The following is a 14,628-nucleotide window of genomic DNA, read 5'->3' on the forward strand; positions in this document are numbered from 1 at the left end:
CTGATAACCAGAATACATAGGGAACTCAAGTTCCTTATGCAAAAAACAAAAAAATGATTAACCTGATTAAAAGATGGGAAAATGAGCTGAACAAAAATCTCTCTAAGGAAGACATACGAATAGCCAAAAAGCATATGAGGAAATGCTCAACATCCCTCATCATAAGGGAGATGCAGATAAAAACCACAATGAGATACCACCTAACCCCTGTCAGAATGGCAAAGATTAAGAATATAAAAAGTGATAAGTGTTGGCGGGGATGTGGTGAAAAGGGAACCCTCCTACACTGTTGGTGGGAATGTAAACTAGTTCAACCACTGTGGAGAACAATATGGAGGTTCCTCAAAGATCTACAAATAGAACTACCATTTGATCCAGCAATCCCACTTCTGGGTATTTACCCGAAAGACAGGAGAACGCTCAGTCAGAAAAGTGCTTGCACATCAATGTTTATTGCAGCATTATTCACAATTGCCAAGACATGGAACCAGCCTAAATGTCCACAAACCGATGAATGGATTGGAAAAGTGTGGTATATATACTCCATGGAATGCTACTCAGCCATAAAAAATAACAAGACCCTGGAATTTGATAGAAAGTGGTCAGATATGGAGGATCTATTGCTGAGTGAAGTAAGCCAGGTTATGAAAGAAAGATATTGTATGTATCCACTCAATATATTCCGACTATCCGCACTCTATGATAGAGAGCAAAAAATTGGAGGACATAAAAGCAGTGAAGGTACTTAATGAGAATAGGACAGTGTGGAATGGGGGAAGTGAAAAGAAGAGGATAGAGAAAGATAGCAAGAGAACAATAGAGAGGCAGGACGTTAGTGAGAAACAGATAGGGCTTATTAACTGTTGATGATGACATGTATAGTATTCTCAACTGGATTGGTCTGAGAAGTATCTCATGATGGGCAAAGTATTTTTACAAGCAAAATGAGAAATAGCGATTGACTTTTAAAAAATAATAATAATAATAATGATTGGGGAACACAGAAAAGATATCGAATGTTGAAGTGGGGAGATTAATGTCTTTGTACTGAGTGACACGCAAGGCATTCCCTTTTGAAAAAGCAAAGTAATACACTGTAAAGTTATATGTAATCCAATGTAATATAAAGAAGATTATGATGATGATAAAAAATTAAAAAAAAAAAGAAATGAATATGCTAGGACACATGCCCTGCTATGCATGGGAGCTTGGTAAGTTACAACAAAACATACTTTGTTGATACACGTCATGAAAAGGCATGAATCATAGAAGTTATCAAAGAATAACCATAATCACTGGGACCAGCAGTTAGTGTAATGGCCATATTGCTGGACTCCCATGTAGTCGACCCGGTGGCTTAAACTCAAGTCGGGGGCGTGTGCATGTGTGCCCAAGATCCCAAGAGGAGAATGGAGGAGAAGGGAGTGCGGCATGGCCATCCCCCCTGGGGGGTGATTTCTCACTTTCTGTCACTCTGTCTCTCTCTCTCTCTTTCTGGCAAGCGCACGTGCCCTGTAGCAAAAAAACCTTTCGGAAAAGAGAAAGAAAGAAAGAAAGAAAAAAAAAAAAGAATAGCCATAATCATTAAAAAGCAAGAGTAAAGATAAACTCATTTAGTTCAACCCTTCATTTTTTAAAAAAGAACTATTTATTTAATTTTATTTATTCATTCATTCATTTTCATTTGATCAAAGAGACACAGAGGAAGGGAAGATGAGAAAGCAAGCCACCAGGCCCAGGACTTGATCCATGGTCAGCCATATGGGAGTGTCTAACGCCTTAACTACCACACCACCCACTGGTCCCTCAATCCTTCATTTTAAAGATGGAGAAATTAGGACAAAAGAATGGTTTCATCCATGGCTAGGCTTTCTCATCATTTAATGTGAGGATCTGCTGGAGAAGTCCAGGGACATTCTCCTTCCTACCCCTGAAAACACTGCCTGCTGCTCTTGAGGCTGACCCACTTCTGAAGCCTTGCCTTTCTGGAAGGTGTTCCAATACACTTTGAGTGTGCTAACAGGGCAACGATTTTCCATCAACCCTTTCCTTTTCACAGTGTTAGTTCCACTAGGTGACTCGTTAAATGGAAAATACCTGAACTGTATCATTTCCTCGCTGCACATGCTTATACTGTTCTTAAGTTCCAGCATCTTTTTCCATCTCGTGGGATACAAAGCATTTGGAAAAAATGGAGGTTTTTTGTTTTCTTTTTTTCCCTCAAATTAATTAACAGTCTAGCCACATTTGTGAATGTTTCCTGACCTTAGAAATTACAGTAGTCTTTTTCCTGTTTATGTTGGTAAAACACATGATACAAATATATTTACAATCCAATAAAGCATTCCATTCATTTTTAGGATATAATTAACAATAAAAATACTTTTCTAGTGCTAACATTGGGATAATATACTTAATTAACTAGCCATCCAAGGCCAAATGCGAGTCAGTGTTCTAGGAACTCAGTGGCAAAGATGGTTCACATTTAATGTGGTCATAGAAGCTTCAGTGGAGAAGCTAAGGTCTGCACCAAGCCTAGACAGATGAGTGATGTTATTTCTGTGAACCCCTGAAGGGCAAGGACCACGACTTATCATCTTTGGAAGTTCCCAAAAGAACCATGTCTTTTTTTGCCTTTTTCTACCCTGCAGTACATATTTGTTGAATTTAAATTAGTTGACAGCTAGAGGTAATAGCAGAGGGTTTTTTTAGGCTGGGGTAAACAACCCCACAGTGTAGTGATAAATCTTCTGTGTTAGGAAATCCCCAAGAACAGTCTGGACAGGAAGGCTTCTCATTGGAAAGTAGTGCAAACAAGGTTCTAGGTTCGACAGGCCGACTGAGGCCAAGACGAAATGCTTATACCTTATCCTAAGGCAATGAGGAGTCATGGAAATGTTTTTAGTTAGGGAGTAAATGGTATAAAAATTAACTGGAAATAATGGACAAGAAGGATAAGAGGTGAGATGTTATATTTGATCACAATCCCATTTCTTGTCACACAACTCCTAAAGCCCTTAGGCTCTCCAATGATGAGTCTTTTTGATGGCTGGGGGCTCCTAGACAGCTTCTGAATGGAGGTGGGATGCCAAGTGAGCCAACTATGTGATTAGAGGGTTGGAAGTTCCCACCCCACCCTCCTAGCCTCCTGACAAGGGAGGACAAGGTATTAAAAGTTAATTGCCAATGAACAACTTAATCAATGATGCCTACATAAAGAGTCCTCCATGGGGCCAGCAGGTGGCATGGTAGGTAAGGCATTAAATTCCCACATGGTCGACCACAATTCAAGTCCTGGACCTGGTGGCTTAAAAATCATGCTGGACATGTGTGCATGCATGGCCAAAATCCCAAGAGAATGGAGAAGAAGGGAATGTGGCATCGCCATCCCCTCAGGGGGTGACTACTCACTTTCCCTCTTTGACTCTCTCCAGCGAATGTATGCACCCCATGGCAAAAATTTATTTAAAAAAAAAATTCTCCATGAAACCTTGAAAGTGCAGATTCAGAAAGCTTCTGGATAACTGGACATGTGGAGATTCCCAGAGTGTGTGCCTGAAGAAGGCATGGAAGGTCTGTGCCCCTTCCCACATGCCTTATCTATGCACCTCTTCCATTGAGCTGTTCAACTGTGTCCTTTGTAATGTCCTCTATAGTAAATGAGTGAACATAAGAAGAGTTCATCTCAGCTCCTCTGAGTTCTGAGAGCTGCTCAAATTAACTGAGCCTGAGTACAAAGTGGTAGGCACCTCAATTTGTAGCTGGTTGGTCATAAAAACAGGTTGTCCTACTGGGACTTGTGACCAGCACCTGATGTGAGGCACTCAAAGAACTGAGCCCTTGACTCTGGGATCTGATATTATCTCCAGATAGTGTTAGAATCAAACTGAATTAGAGGACACCCAGTTGGATCCAAGTGAGAACTGTTTGGCGTATAGGCAAAAATCTCCGTACATATTTTGGGGACCAAAAGTGAAATGTTCTGTGTTGTTTTAGCTGTGTAAGAAAAAAAATTATTTCTCTCACAGGAGGGAGAAAGAGAGAAGCATGTTATTCTGTGGCTAAGCTCAAAGGCTTAGACCTGAGCTTCCTCAGTTCAAATCCCAGCTCCTGCATTCCTTAGTCAGACAATCCTGAGTTTAAGTTAAGCCTCAATTTTCTTACATAGGACACAGTAACAGTACCCACTTCATAAGATTGCCATGAGAGCTAAATAAGATAATTCATCAAAAGTGCTTAGTGAGTCTAATGTCTGGCATATAGTGAGCTGTCAATTAATGCCCAGTTATAAAGAAAGTCACCAAAGCGAGGAAGTACTTGCCATTTTCCAACTTAGCAAAGAATTTCACTAGTCCACTATTCAAGCAAGCTACATAATCCATGTTCTCTACTTGGTAAATTAAATTATATCTTATCCTTTATGATTGCTCAACAATTACTCATTCATATTCTAGACAAGTAATCTGTTAAGCAGCCAAAATGGCAAATTCAATTCTCACACCATCTCATCCTTACTCCCACCACTTCAGCCAGCTACTTCCAGGACTGAATTGGAAAGAATAACTAAAAAACTTTTGAAGGAAACCTTGAAACTCAAAAGTCTCTTTTTGTTAAGTCCACAAATTATCCTTACCTCATGGCTTCATATTGCAGATCACAGGTGCCCAACTTGGAGTAGGAGAATCCCAGAGTTATTGTAGGAGGCTCACAATACAATCTGGGCTCAAGCATTGTTTAAAAAACAAAAGTCACTGGGCCAGAAAGTGGACAGCAGTAAAACATGATGCGCTGAAAGTCAATTCTATGTAAGAAGATTTTGGGTTAAGTCCAGAGACCTCCCTGGGTACACCAGGCATGCACTTACCCATGATCCAGGTCTGGCTGAAGGCTGGGAGTAGATTACAATGTCAAGACCCTATTAATGGTGCTGTTTCACTCTCTGTATCTCTCTGTCTCTCTCACTCATAGGAGAAATAAGTTAATGAAACTTTAAATAAAATTTACATAAGATATCTTATATGCATGTCTACAATGTTTTCAAATTTGATCTGATTAGGGCCAGACAGTAAAATGGTAGTTAAAGCAGCTGGATCCCACATAGCTGACTATTCAGTTCAAGTCCTAGACGTGGTGGCTTGAAAAACATGCCAGGCATGTGTGCACACAAGCCAAAAATCCCAAAGGAAGACACAATAGAGAACATATTATGGCATGACTAGCCATCCCCCTGCCAAAGGAAGGTGTTTTCTCACTTCCTCCTCTTTCTCTTTCTTTCTGTCTCTCTCTGGCAAGCATACATGATCTTCAGCAAATTAAAATAAATCTCTTCTGGTCAGGAAACAGCAGGTGGCATGGAGGTTAAGGTGATTGGATTCCCACATAGCCAACTCTGCAGTTTGAGTCCCAGATCTGGTGGCTTGAAAAACTGGTATGTGTGTGCATGCCCAAAATCTCAAGAGCCAAGAATGGAGGAGAAGGGATTGCAGCATGGCCATCCCCAAAAACGATGATATCTCTCTCTCTCTCTCTCTCTCTCTCTCTCTCTCTCTCTCTCTCTTCTCTCTCTCTCTCTCCAGCAAGCACACACTCCCTATAGCAAAAACTGAAGGAAAATATCTGTTCTGATAATAAATTACAAATTTATTGTCAAACATTACTGCTGTACAACATTTTGTCATTATATATTTCTCAAGATGCAGGTGCAAAATATACCAGTATTCCCAAGTAAAGCTCCTAAATACCTTTTGACATTTTAAGGCAGACCACTTGACTGAGGTCATCAGGAAAAAAAGACACAGGTGCAGCAAGAAAAGAAGTATAGCTCACCTGTCTTTAGATAATAGGCAGCTGTATGCCCAGGTTCGAGACAATAAAACCCTTAAAATAACTCAGGGATTGAAGCTATTAAAGTATGCACACTACCATCAGAAATTGTCTTCCCAAGACCTAGAAAAGATTTTCAATAGCAAGAAAAATGTGAAATATGAGAAGTTTGCTTCTTTCCTCTAATCCCCAAACTAGACATCACTAAATAAAGGGGTAAAATCTCTACATGAAAATCCCAGAATTTTCATCCAGAGAAAAGTCAACCAAGAAAAGCATCAGAGTGAAAACATGATAAAATTTTATAGCATCTACAATAAGCTCTTACCTGTTCTGCCATTCAGGAGGATTGGCTTGCCTTCGAGGTCTCCTCTCATCGGCACAACTGTGATCTTATACTCCGTCCCAGGCTGCAGACCTGGAAGCAAGTGGCCAGCACTATATGTGAGTCCAGGGTCAGGAGCACCACTCCCCATCTCTCTCTATAGGCCCATTGGACAAAGAGCTGGAGGACTAGTGCAATATGAGGTGTCATCAAGGGGCTTATTTGTCCAGTGCTGGGGGAGGACCAGGGTAGGTGAAGTTAATGGGGCACACCTTCTCTGCTGAGGCATCTATAATAGCATTGATTCCCCAATTACATTTACAGTCCTAATTGTTTTTCTGATCCTAACAAATCTTTTTTTCCCTCAAACTTTTCTTTATCAATAATTAACCTAGTGTTAATGGAAATAATCAACTTTGCAGAAATAATAACTAGCATGGTTTATTTCTAAACACAAATATGAGTGACCAGGCCTGGAGAAAAGCAAATGTACCCTTTGTAGGGTAATCAGACACAGGGATTCCTTTTATTTGGTTTTGAGAATGAGAGACAAAGTTAGGAATTCAGTGAAAAGAATTTTCCCAGGGACCAGCAGTTGGCACAATAGCTATGTTGCTGGACTCCCATGAAGCCAACCATGGTTTGAGTCCCAGACCCAGTGGTTTAAACTCATGAGGGGCACATGTGTGTGTGTCCAAGATCCCAAGAGGAGAATGGACGAGAAGGGATTGTGGCGTAGCCATCCCCCCTGATGGGTGATTTCTCTCTTTCTATCTCCCTGTCTCTCTCTGTCTTTCTGGTGAGTACATGTGCTCTATAGCAAAAACCTCTCCAAAAGAAAAGTTAATAAAAAATAAAAAGAATTTTCCCATTGGTCTGGCCTATAAAAGGTGGGACATCTAGAAGTAGGGGCTTGTAGGTTATAGGTGGGTTTTCTGTGTCTTGGAAAAGGATCAGTAAAGAGTATGCTTTAGCAGAAATAAGGGGGCTTGTATATATCACAAGATACTGTCCCAAGGACAGGATGTAGAAAGAGTCCTGTTATCAATGAGTAAAAATGGTCTATTAATGTTTGTGGGCATGATTCACCTGTCAAAAAGATACTATGCCAGGGTCAGGATGTAGGAAGAGCCCTATTATCAACTGGGCCAAAATGGTCTGTTAATGTTTGTGGGTGTGACTTACCCCAAATCCTTTTAAAGGAATTTTGGACATAGGAAAAAGCAGTCAGACTTCTGTCCTCACTAGATTCTTTTTTTTTTTCTTTTAAAGTTATTTTTCTATAGTAATAATGTGAATGATTGTCCTCCTTACAGAACAAATATTCAGACTCCAACAGCAAAATGGAGACAAAGAGCTGTGTATATGAGGCACACTCACCATTCCAAGATGGGAGCCTTGAGATGTTCTCTCCAGATAGCACCCCAGGACTGGATAACAGAGCAAGACGATAAAGCTAAGAGACCTCATGGCTCCTGGTTTGCACAGGCCCCTTCTGAGGTCTGTACTCATTTGGATATTTATGGTTGTATGTTATTTTTATTTTATTTTCTTTCTTTTTCTTTTTTGTTTATTTCTATTTCTCTTTACTATTTATTTATTTACTTTTACATTCAATCACTGCATATAGTTACAGCATACCATATGAATTTTCCCATCATGAATACACTCTATATTGGTTCAGTCAAAGATATTACCATACATATTATCAACAGATAATTCTGTATTTTTTTCAATGTTTTTGCCATTCAGTGCATTCGCTCACTGGAGAGAGATAAAGAGAGGGAACGTGAGAAATAACTCCCCAGAGAAGACAGCCATTTCTCAATCCCTTCTCTTCCATTCTCCTCTTGGGATTTTGGACATGCATGCACATGTGCTGGCGTGAGTTTCAAGCTGCCAGGTCTAGGACTTCAACCATGGTCAGTCATGTGGGGGTCCAGTGCCTTAACCACCATGCCACTTGCTGGCCCCTTATTTTTCTTAATGAGGGCCCTGAAAATTGTACATACTTCAAGCAGTGCAACATTGATCCATGCCTGCATCCCTGTTTGTTTAATAGACATCTGAGTCCAGTTCTCAAAAACACTGGGTTATTCATCCGAGACAGGGATCCCCACCCCAGGTCTCCTAACACAACTCCTTCCATGCATTATGCTCAATGAACCAATCTCATTATCTACTCATCTCCCCCCCCACCCCAACATACACACACAACCTCCTCCCAAAGGAATGTCTGCCTGTACCATTAAATCCATTCTGAGGCAGAGGCAGGGCTTCAACAGCTGACTTAGGAGAATATCTCTGAAGTGGAATCTATTTATAAGGCACTCGCTACTGGAGCAGAGCCTGCACTGGGTGTCTGTTCAGGGTTCCCATGTAATCCTTAAGGCCACAGGACCCTCTGTGCACACTGTCCCCACCTCCACAGCATACATCACACGCATCCAGGGGTAGCTCTTACCAGTGATGTCATATCGGCTCTTGGGGTCACTGCTCTTGGGCACAGTAACCTCAGACACCTCCTGCCCTGTCAGGGGACCATACCGCAGTTTGTAGTAGTCCACCTCAGTTGGAGGATTCTCCCACTCCACGTCAAGGGAGTTCTCAGTCTCATCTGTCACCCATGCAGTGCCAAGCACAGTGAGATCTAGGGCCAGGGTCACAGGCAAGAGAAATCAGAGATCAGAGATCACACAGGTCAGCTACAGGCCATTGTCTTCCAAATCAGCTTTCTTGACATATTTGGAGCTGACTGCCATTCAGACACTCTACACAGGGCTCAAACTGCTCTGAACTGAATGCTCACCCTTTAGCCTTCTGAGACAACATAAGGATAAGAGGGTGGGCCTTTCCATGTAAAGTTGAGAAAATGCATTTCCAGTGATCTAGAATACAATGTTGATAATGCAACCAGCTCCTCCTTTCATTTCCCAAACCATAGTTCTTGTCTCTCAAATTCTTCCCTAAGAGTTAAACCTAGGGAAAACTGAAGTAGGTAACTGTCAGCTTAGTCCTTTTGAGTACCCTTCCTGTACCTTCTGCCAGATTTCAGCACTTCCACCTGGTATCAACAGTTCTGATGCTGCCTTATCTACCTGTCTTGTAAAGGGCCAAATATGCCTTATAAATACTAAAATATTCATGACTAATTGTCTACTCTTCCTAGGAGGCTAAAGGGCATGAAATTACAATGATTAATACAAAGGAATGGATCACTGAATGGCTCTAAGGGAAGAACTTGAAAGGAGAGTAATGGAATCTTTCAGAATTATGCTGAATTCCAACAGCCATAGCTCAGATGTCTTGGAGTTGCCGAAGTAGCAACTAAGCTTCTGACTTAGCAGGAGCCCAGCTTGAAGTTTGAAATACAGAAGACAATTCTCTCAGATTCTCTTCCTTTCTCCCTTTCTTAGTCACATCCTCACCATACCTCCTTGGAGGTGTTTTCACCTGGGCTAACTGATCTCCCATCAAGCATTTGGGGCAGAGAATTGGTGCAGTAGGCAGGGTGTGAACTCAGCGGTCTCGAGTTCCCTGGGCTCTGAACATCCTTGATCCACTCTCTAGTAGACAAAGAGCCTTTCTCTGAAGCATGTCCTCTCACCTGCTGGTTTCCACCGCCAACCTCCCAGTTCCATCTTTAGACTCCTTCAAAGATGGAATTCCCTGAGGCACAGGACAAGAAGTAAGCAGTGAAAGTGACTGCAGGTTGCAAAAGAGGACCCACATGACTTGAGAGAACTGGAAGATACTGGCAAGGAAAAAACCAGGGCTAAAGGAGAACATGCAAAATTATTGTAGGGACAAGTATTTCTTGCCTGAAGCTACCCAAAGAGCAAATAAGAATGGAGAGAACTTGAAGCAGGGTGGACAGATAGATAAACTTCACAGTGGCAGGATTTTATGAGTTCCTAGAGAAAAATACCAAGGGATTGCAGAAACTTTCAGGACAGATACCTCTTCTTTTACTGGGGGCTTTGGGCACAGTCCTGGGTGTAGCAGAAAAGAGAGACCATGAACAAAAAGTATAGAAAGAGAAATATAGCCCCTGCCAGCCAGGAGCTGCCTGGCTCTCACTGCTAGGCTTTGGTGCTCTGGTGAGCATAGACCATTGCATAGACTATCAAATAAAGCTATTCTGGAATGACGACAGACAAAGCCCACAAGAGAGCATACCATGATCACATCTGAATACAGACAAAAACATGATGATCGTCCAAACCAACTAGCCATCCCCTTTCTGACTACCATGAGTGCCCACTGTTTCTTTACCCTTCACAGCTTTAGCCTTTATCTAATCTTTCTCTCTAGATAAGATTCACTGAGATTTCAACTTCCTGAAAGTATGCAATCCAAAGCATACCCCTGCTTCCCTAAACCTCCCCCAAATCACCTAACACAAGCTCCAACTCTATAGCTAGTTCTAACACTCTTATTGAGATGCCCCCACGGTTCCCCATGGTGTGAACTCTCCCACACTAAAATGATCAACAAACCTGACTTATTCAGCTAGGGATCTTCGGCTGGAGGTTCCTAGGGATCTTTGGCTGGAGGGCATTTTCAAAGGCAACTACAAATTGTGCCAAATCTCTCATGGCCCTTTCCAACACCTACCCATCGCTAACTTACCCTGTTCCCATCTAATAAAGACAGGCAGCCTGATATTTCTGCAAAGGCAACTGGAAGCTAAAGTTCCTGATCTTTCCCCAGGAGTTTCAGACAGGCTGAAGCCAGCACCTTCTTATCAGCACCTGAATAGTTCTTGCCATCTGGTAGGTGTTCCATGAAAATGTGTCAAGTGAAGGAATAAATGAGTCACTCAAACAACTAGACTTTTCCTAGCCCCCTAAAAAGTTGACTTAAGAACTTGCATGAGAAATAAGAATTTCTAAAGAGAACAAAAGCTTGTGTTTCCAAACATTTTGGTGGCCTTGGTAGTACAGGGGAGGCACTGTCCCTCTGCCATCTCCATCCTGCTCTGTATCCTTCCTATGACCTCTGTGAGTAGAGTCAGGATCCTTTGCTCCCTGTCCACTGGGTTCAACCAGTGAGAGTCATTAGTACATCAGAGGGCAAGTTGGAGTAATTTTGGAGTCAGAGTGGACTATCTATATCCCTTGACCAAAAGCACCTCATCCAGAGTTCTTTCCTACAGCTCTCCCTGAGCCTAAGTGCTAGCCATGCCTCGCTCCTTCAGGCTGGGGTGGATCCCCAGTGACATTAGTCCAAGAATGTTTTACCATGTAAACCCTACCCATGGCTCTGCAAACAGCCTCTTCATTAAACTCCCTTCAGTTACTCTATTTATGTCCTCTCTTTCTTGCTGAGATAACTCTAAGCTATACAGATGGCTTAAGCAGCCTCTCCCTCATCCCAACCTAAATTGCAATGGGTTGGAGATGCATGTGAACCTTTTGGCTGCTTGTATGGGGTTCAGGACACTCAGACCCTACTAATCTCAGGGACAGAGAGGACCCATTAAGCCTCAATCCAGTTGGTTGCCATCACTGATTCAGAGGCTCCAATAATCAGGGAGCCCTTCTCCAGAACCTAGAACTGCAGCAGCTGTGTTTGTCAAACCCAAGGCTGGGCAAAGACCTATCTAGCCCTTAGAAGGGTATCTGCAGGGCAAGTAGGAGAAAACATTTCAAGTGGGGCCTCTCTGGGAAACCTGGGCCTCCATCTGCTTCCTCACCTGTGGTGGCGAGCAGATGCTGTGGGCTGCTAGAGACCTCTTTCTTCACGTTGCGCAGGGTCACTATGTACTTGGTTCCAGGCAGCAAACCAAGGATCTCATAGCTGTGCTGCTCACTGGGCACCTGGATCTGCTGCCCAGAGAGCTCCTTTCCCAGTGGGTAGTAGCTGAGCAGGTAGTGGTCCACCTCACTGGAGGGCTCCCAGCTCACCAGCAGGGAATCCTCCGTGCTCTTGAGCAACTGCAGGCCCTGGGGAGCCACCACTACATGCAGAAGGAGAACAAGGTGGAGAGGGAGAGGAGTGAGGGATGGGAACCCAGGGTGGATGAGGGTTCACCCAGCACCCACTTAATTAACAGCGTGACCTCAGTTGTGGAGGATGCAGGCCCAGCGAAGGCACCATTCTTGAGAACACACACATACACCTGCCACTACATCAGCTATCATCTGGTTAGGAGGCCACTCCCACTCCCCTCTCACCCCCCCTCCCACACACACACACACACACACACAGCCATGGGATCACATAAGCCTAGTGTGGTTCAAAGTGGGGACCACAGATCTTCAGCCACAGCGACGTCTGGGAGCCTGTTAGAAATACACATTCTCAGGAACAGCAGTGAGCATAATGGCTATGTCGCTGGACTCCCATGTAGTCGATGGTGGTTTGCATCCCCGACCCGGGGGCTTAAACTCAACGCCGAGCGCGGGTGTGGGCATACCCCACCCAAGATTCCAAGAAGAGAATGGAGAAGAAGGGATTGCAGCGTGGCCATCCCCCCTGGGGGGTGATTTCTCGCTTTCTGTCTCCCCCCCCCACTCTCTCTCTGTCTCTCTCTCTGTCTGGCGAGCGCACGCGCCCTATAGCAAAAACCTTTAAAAAAAAAAAGAAAGAAATACACATTCTCGCATCCCACGCCCCTAGACCTGCTGAATCTGAAACTGGGATGGGCTAGCAATCTGTTAGCAAGCCTCCAGGAGATTCTGGTGAAGGCAGAAGGTCGAGACCGCTGCACAGGACCGTGTGGGTGCAGTGGAGACCGCGCGCAGGGGAAGGAAAAGGCACCTCTCCACTCACCCTGGGCGCAGTCCAGGCCCATGAAGCCCTCCTCACAGTAACACTCGCCCGTGTCGCAGAAGCCGTGGCCGCTACAGTCACCAGGGCAGCGCCGCTCGCTGCAGTCCTCCGATGTGAAGTCCTGGTGGCACTGGCAGACGCCACGCACGCACTCACCATGGCCACTGCAGCCCTCGGGGCAGGGTGGGTAGGCGCAGTCGACCCCCACGTAGGGCGCGTCGCACAAGCAGTGCCCGTCCTCGCAGCGCCCGTGCCCGCTGCACGCCCCAGGGCAGGTTGGCCGCTCGCAGGCAGAGCCGTCCCAGCCCTGTTCGCAGCGGCAGCTGCAGGTCTCCGGGGAGAAAGTCCCATGGCCACTGCAGTGGAGGCTCGGGTCTGGGGGACAGAGGGAAAACAGTAGCCAGGGTGGGCAGCGCCTGGTGGAGAGCTCCTTCAGTGGAGACCCTTAAAAGTGGCTAGCGATGTCTGGCTCCCATGAGGGTCTTCCATTACAAAACAATAGGGCTCTGATACCCTGCCTCCCCTGTCCAGTCTGGGCCAGGCTATTTGACTTGTGAAATCTCAAAGGTGCCCTCTTTTGCCTGAAAAGCTGCCCCACCCAGACCATTTCCCTGCCCATGTGAATTCCCCAGCTCCTTCTCTGAAGATGGTAATTATTTAGTGCCTTTTACGAAGGGACCTTAGCTGGCAGGCTGACACTGAGGACAGGACTTCTGGGGATACAGGTGACATCCAGGTAGGTCAGGGTTTGTCTTATCCTGGTTGGTGGGGCTGCACCTAGCAAGGCAGGATCTTGTGAGAGGAGCCATACTGAGGCCTGGAAAATGGACCTGCAGAAACTGCAAAATAGCCCAGCCTCAGTGGTGGCCAAGGAGGGTAGAGAAGACACAACCAGACTCCCCTTCCTGACCCTAGACAGCAGAAGGCAGCTAGAGGGCGTGCAGGTCAGTTCAATTCCTTCTCGGTTCCCTTCTCCTGCTTCTCGGAACACCCTTCTGTCCTTAAAACACTTCCAAAGTGGAGGCTTCTCCTAGGCAGTTGCATGTAATTTTATTCCTGGCAGTGTCTCTGGTGCCTAGTTCTGAAGCTGGCATATAGGAGGTGCTCTTAACTGAGGCAGTTCCCTCAGGCATACAAATCTATGCCAAAGTGCCAGTCATTGTCATATGGATAAGCCTCACCAGTTTATATGCCAAAGTGCCAGTCATTGTCATATGGATAAGCCTCAGCAGTTTATATGCCAAAGTGCCAGTCATCGTCATATGGATAAGCCTCAGCAGTTTATATTTTTAAAAGGAGGAGGGGGAGAGAAACCATATTTGTAAAATCAAATTGCAATACTTTTATTACCAGTGAAATCTATAATTTGCTGTCTGTCCACTGTGGACCAGTGTCATATACATCACCTCTAGTCCCCAGAACCATACTAGTTGATAGACTTATCCTCATCAGACAATGGAGGAACCAAGGGAACTTTTATCCAAAGTCACATGGCTAAAAAGTGGCAGAACTGGGATTTGAACCTCAGTTCTGCCTAGCCTAAAGGTTCTCTATCTTTCCTTTATATCCCATTGCTTCCCCTTTGAGTAAAGATTAGATCCACAAGTAAGACTGCCCCTAGGTTTGTTTCCACCCAGTAACATTAACCCAGGAGTCCAGACTCTCTTCAAGAGCTGCTGGTCCCTCCCTGCTCGGCCTTCCAG

The 14,628-nt window shown here is 44.4% G+C and overlaps 1 protein-coding gene across 1 annotated transcript in view; it reads right to left on the reverse strand.

Annotated features, from left to right (window-relative positions):
- Positions 1-14,628, reverse strand: part of TNN (tenascin N) — an 81,439-nt gene that overhangs the window by 60,600 nt on the left and 6,211 nt on the right. Inside the window, 4 exon segments of the mRNA XM_006153373.2 lie at positions 6,152-6,241; positions 8,613-8,798; positions 11,847-12,110; positions 12,926-13,300. Of these exon segments, the coding sequence (XP_006153435.1) occupies positions 6,152-6,241; positions 8,613-8,798; positions 11,847-12,110; positions 12,926-13,300 (915 nt within the window).

This window comes from Tupaia chinensis, unplaced genomic scaffold (assembly GCF_000334495.1).
Source record: "Tupaia chinensis unplaced genomic scaffold, TupChi_1.0 Scaffold000369_1, whole genome shotgun sequence".
Classification (NCBI taxonomy): Eukaryota; Metazoa; Chordata; class Mammalia; order Scandentia; family Tupaiidae; genus Tupaia; species Tupaia belangeri.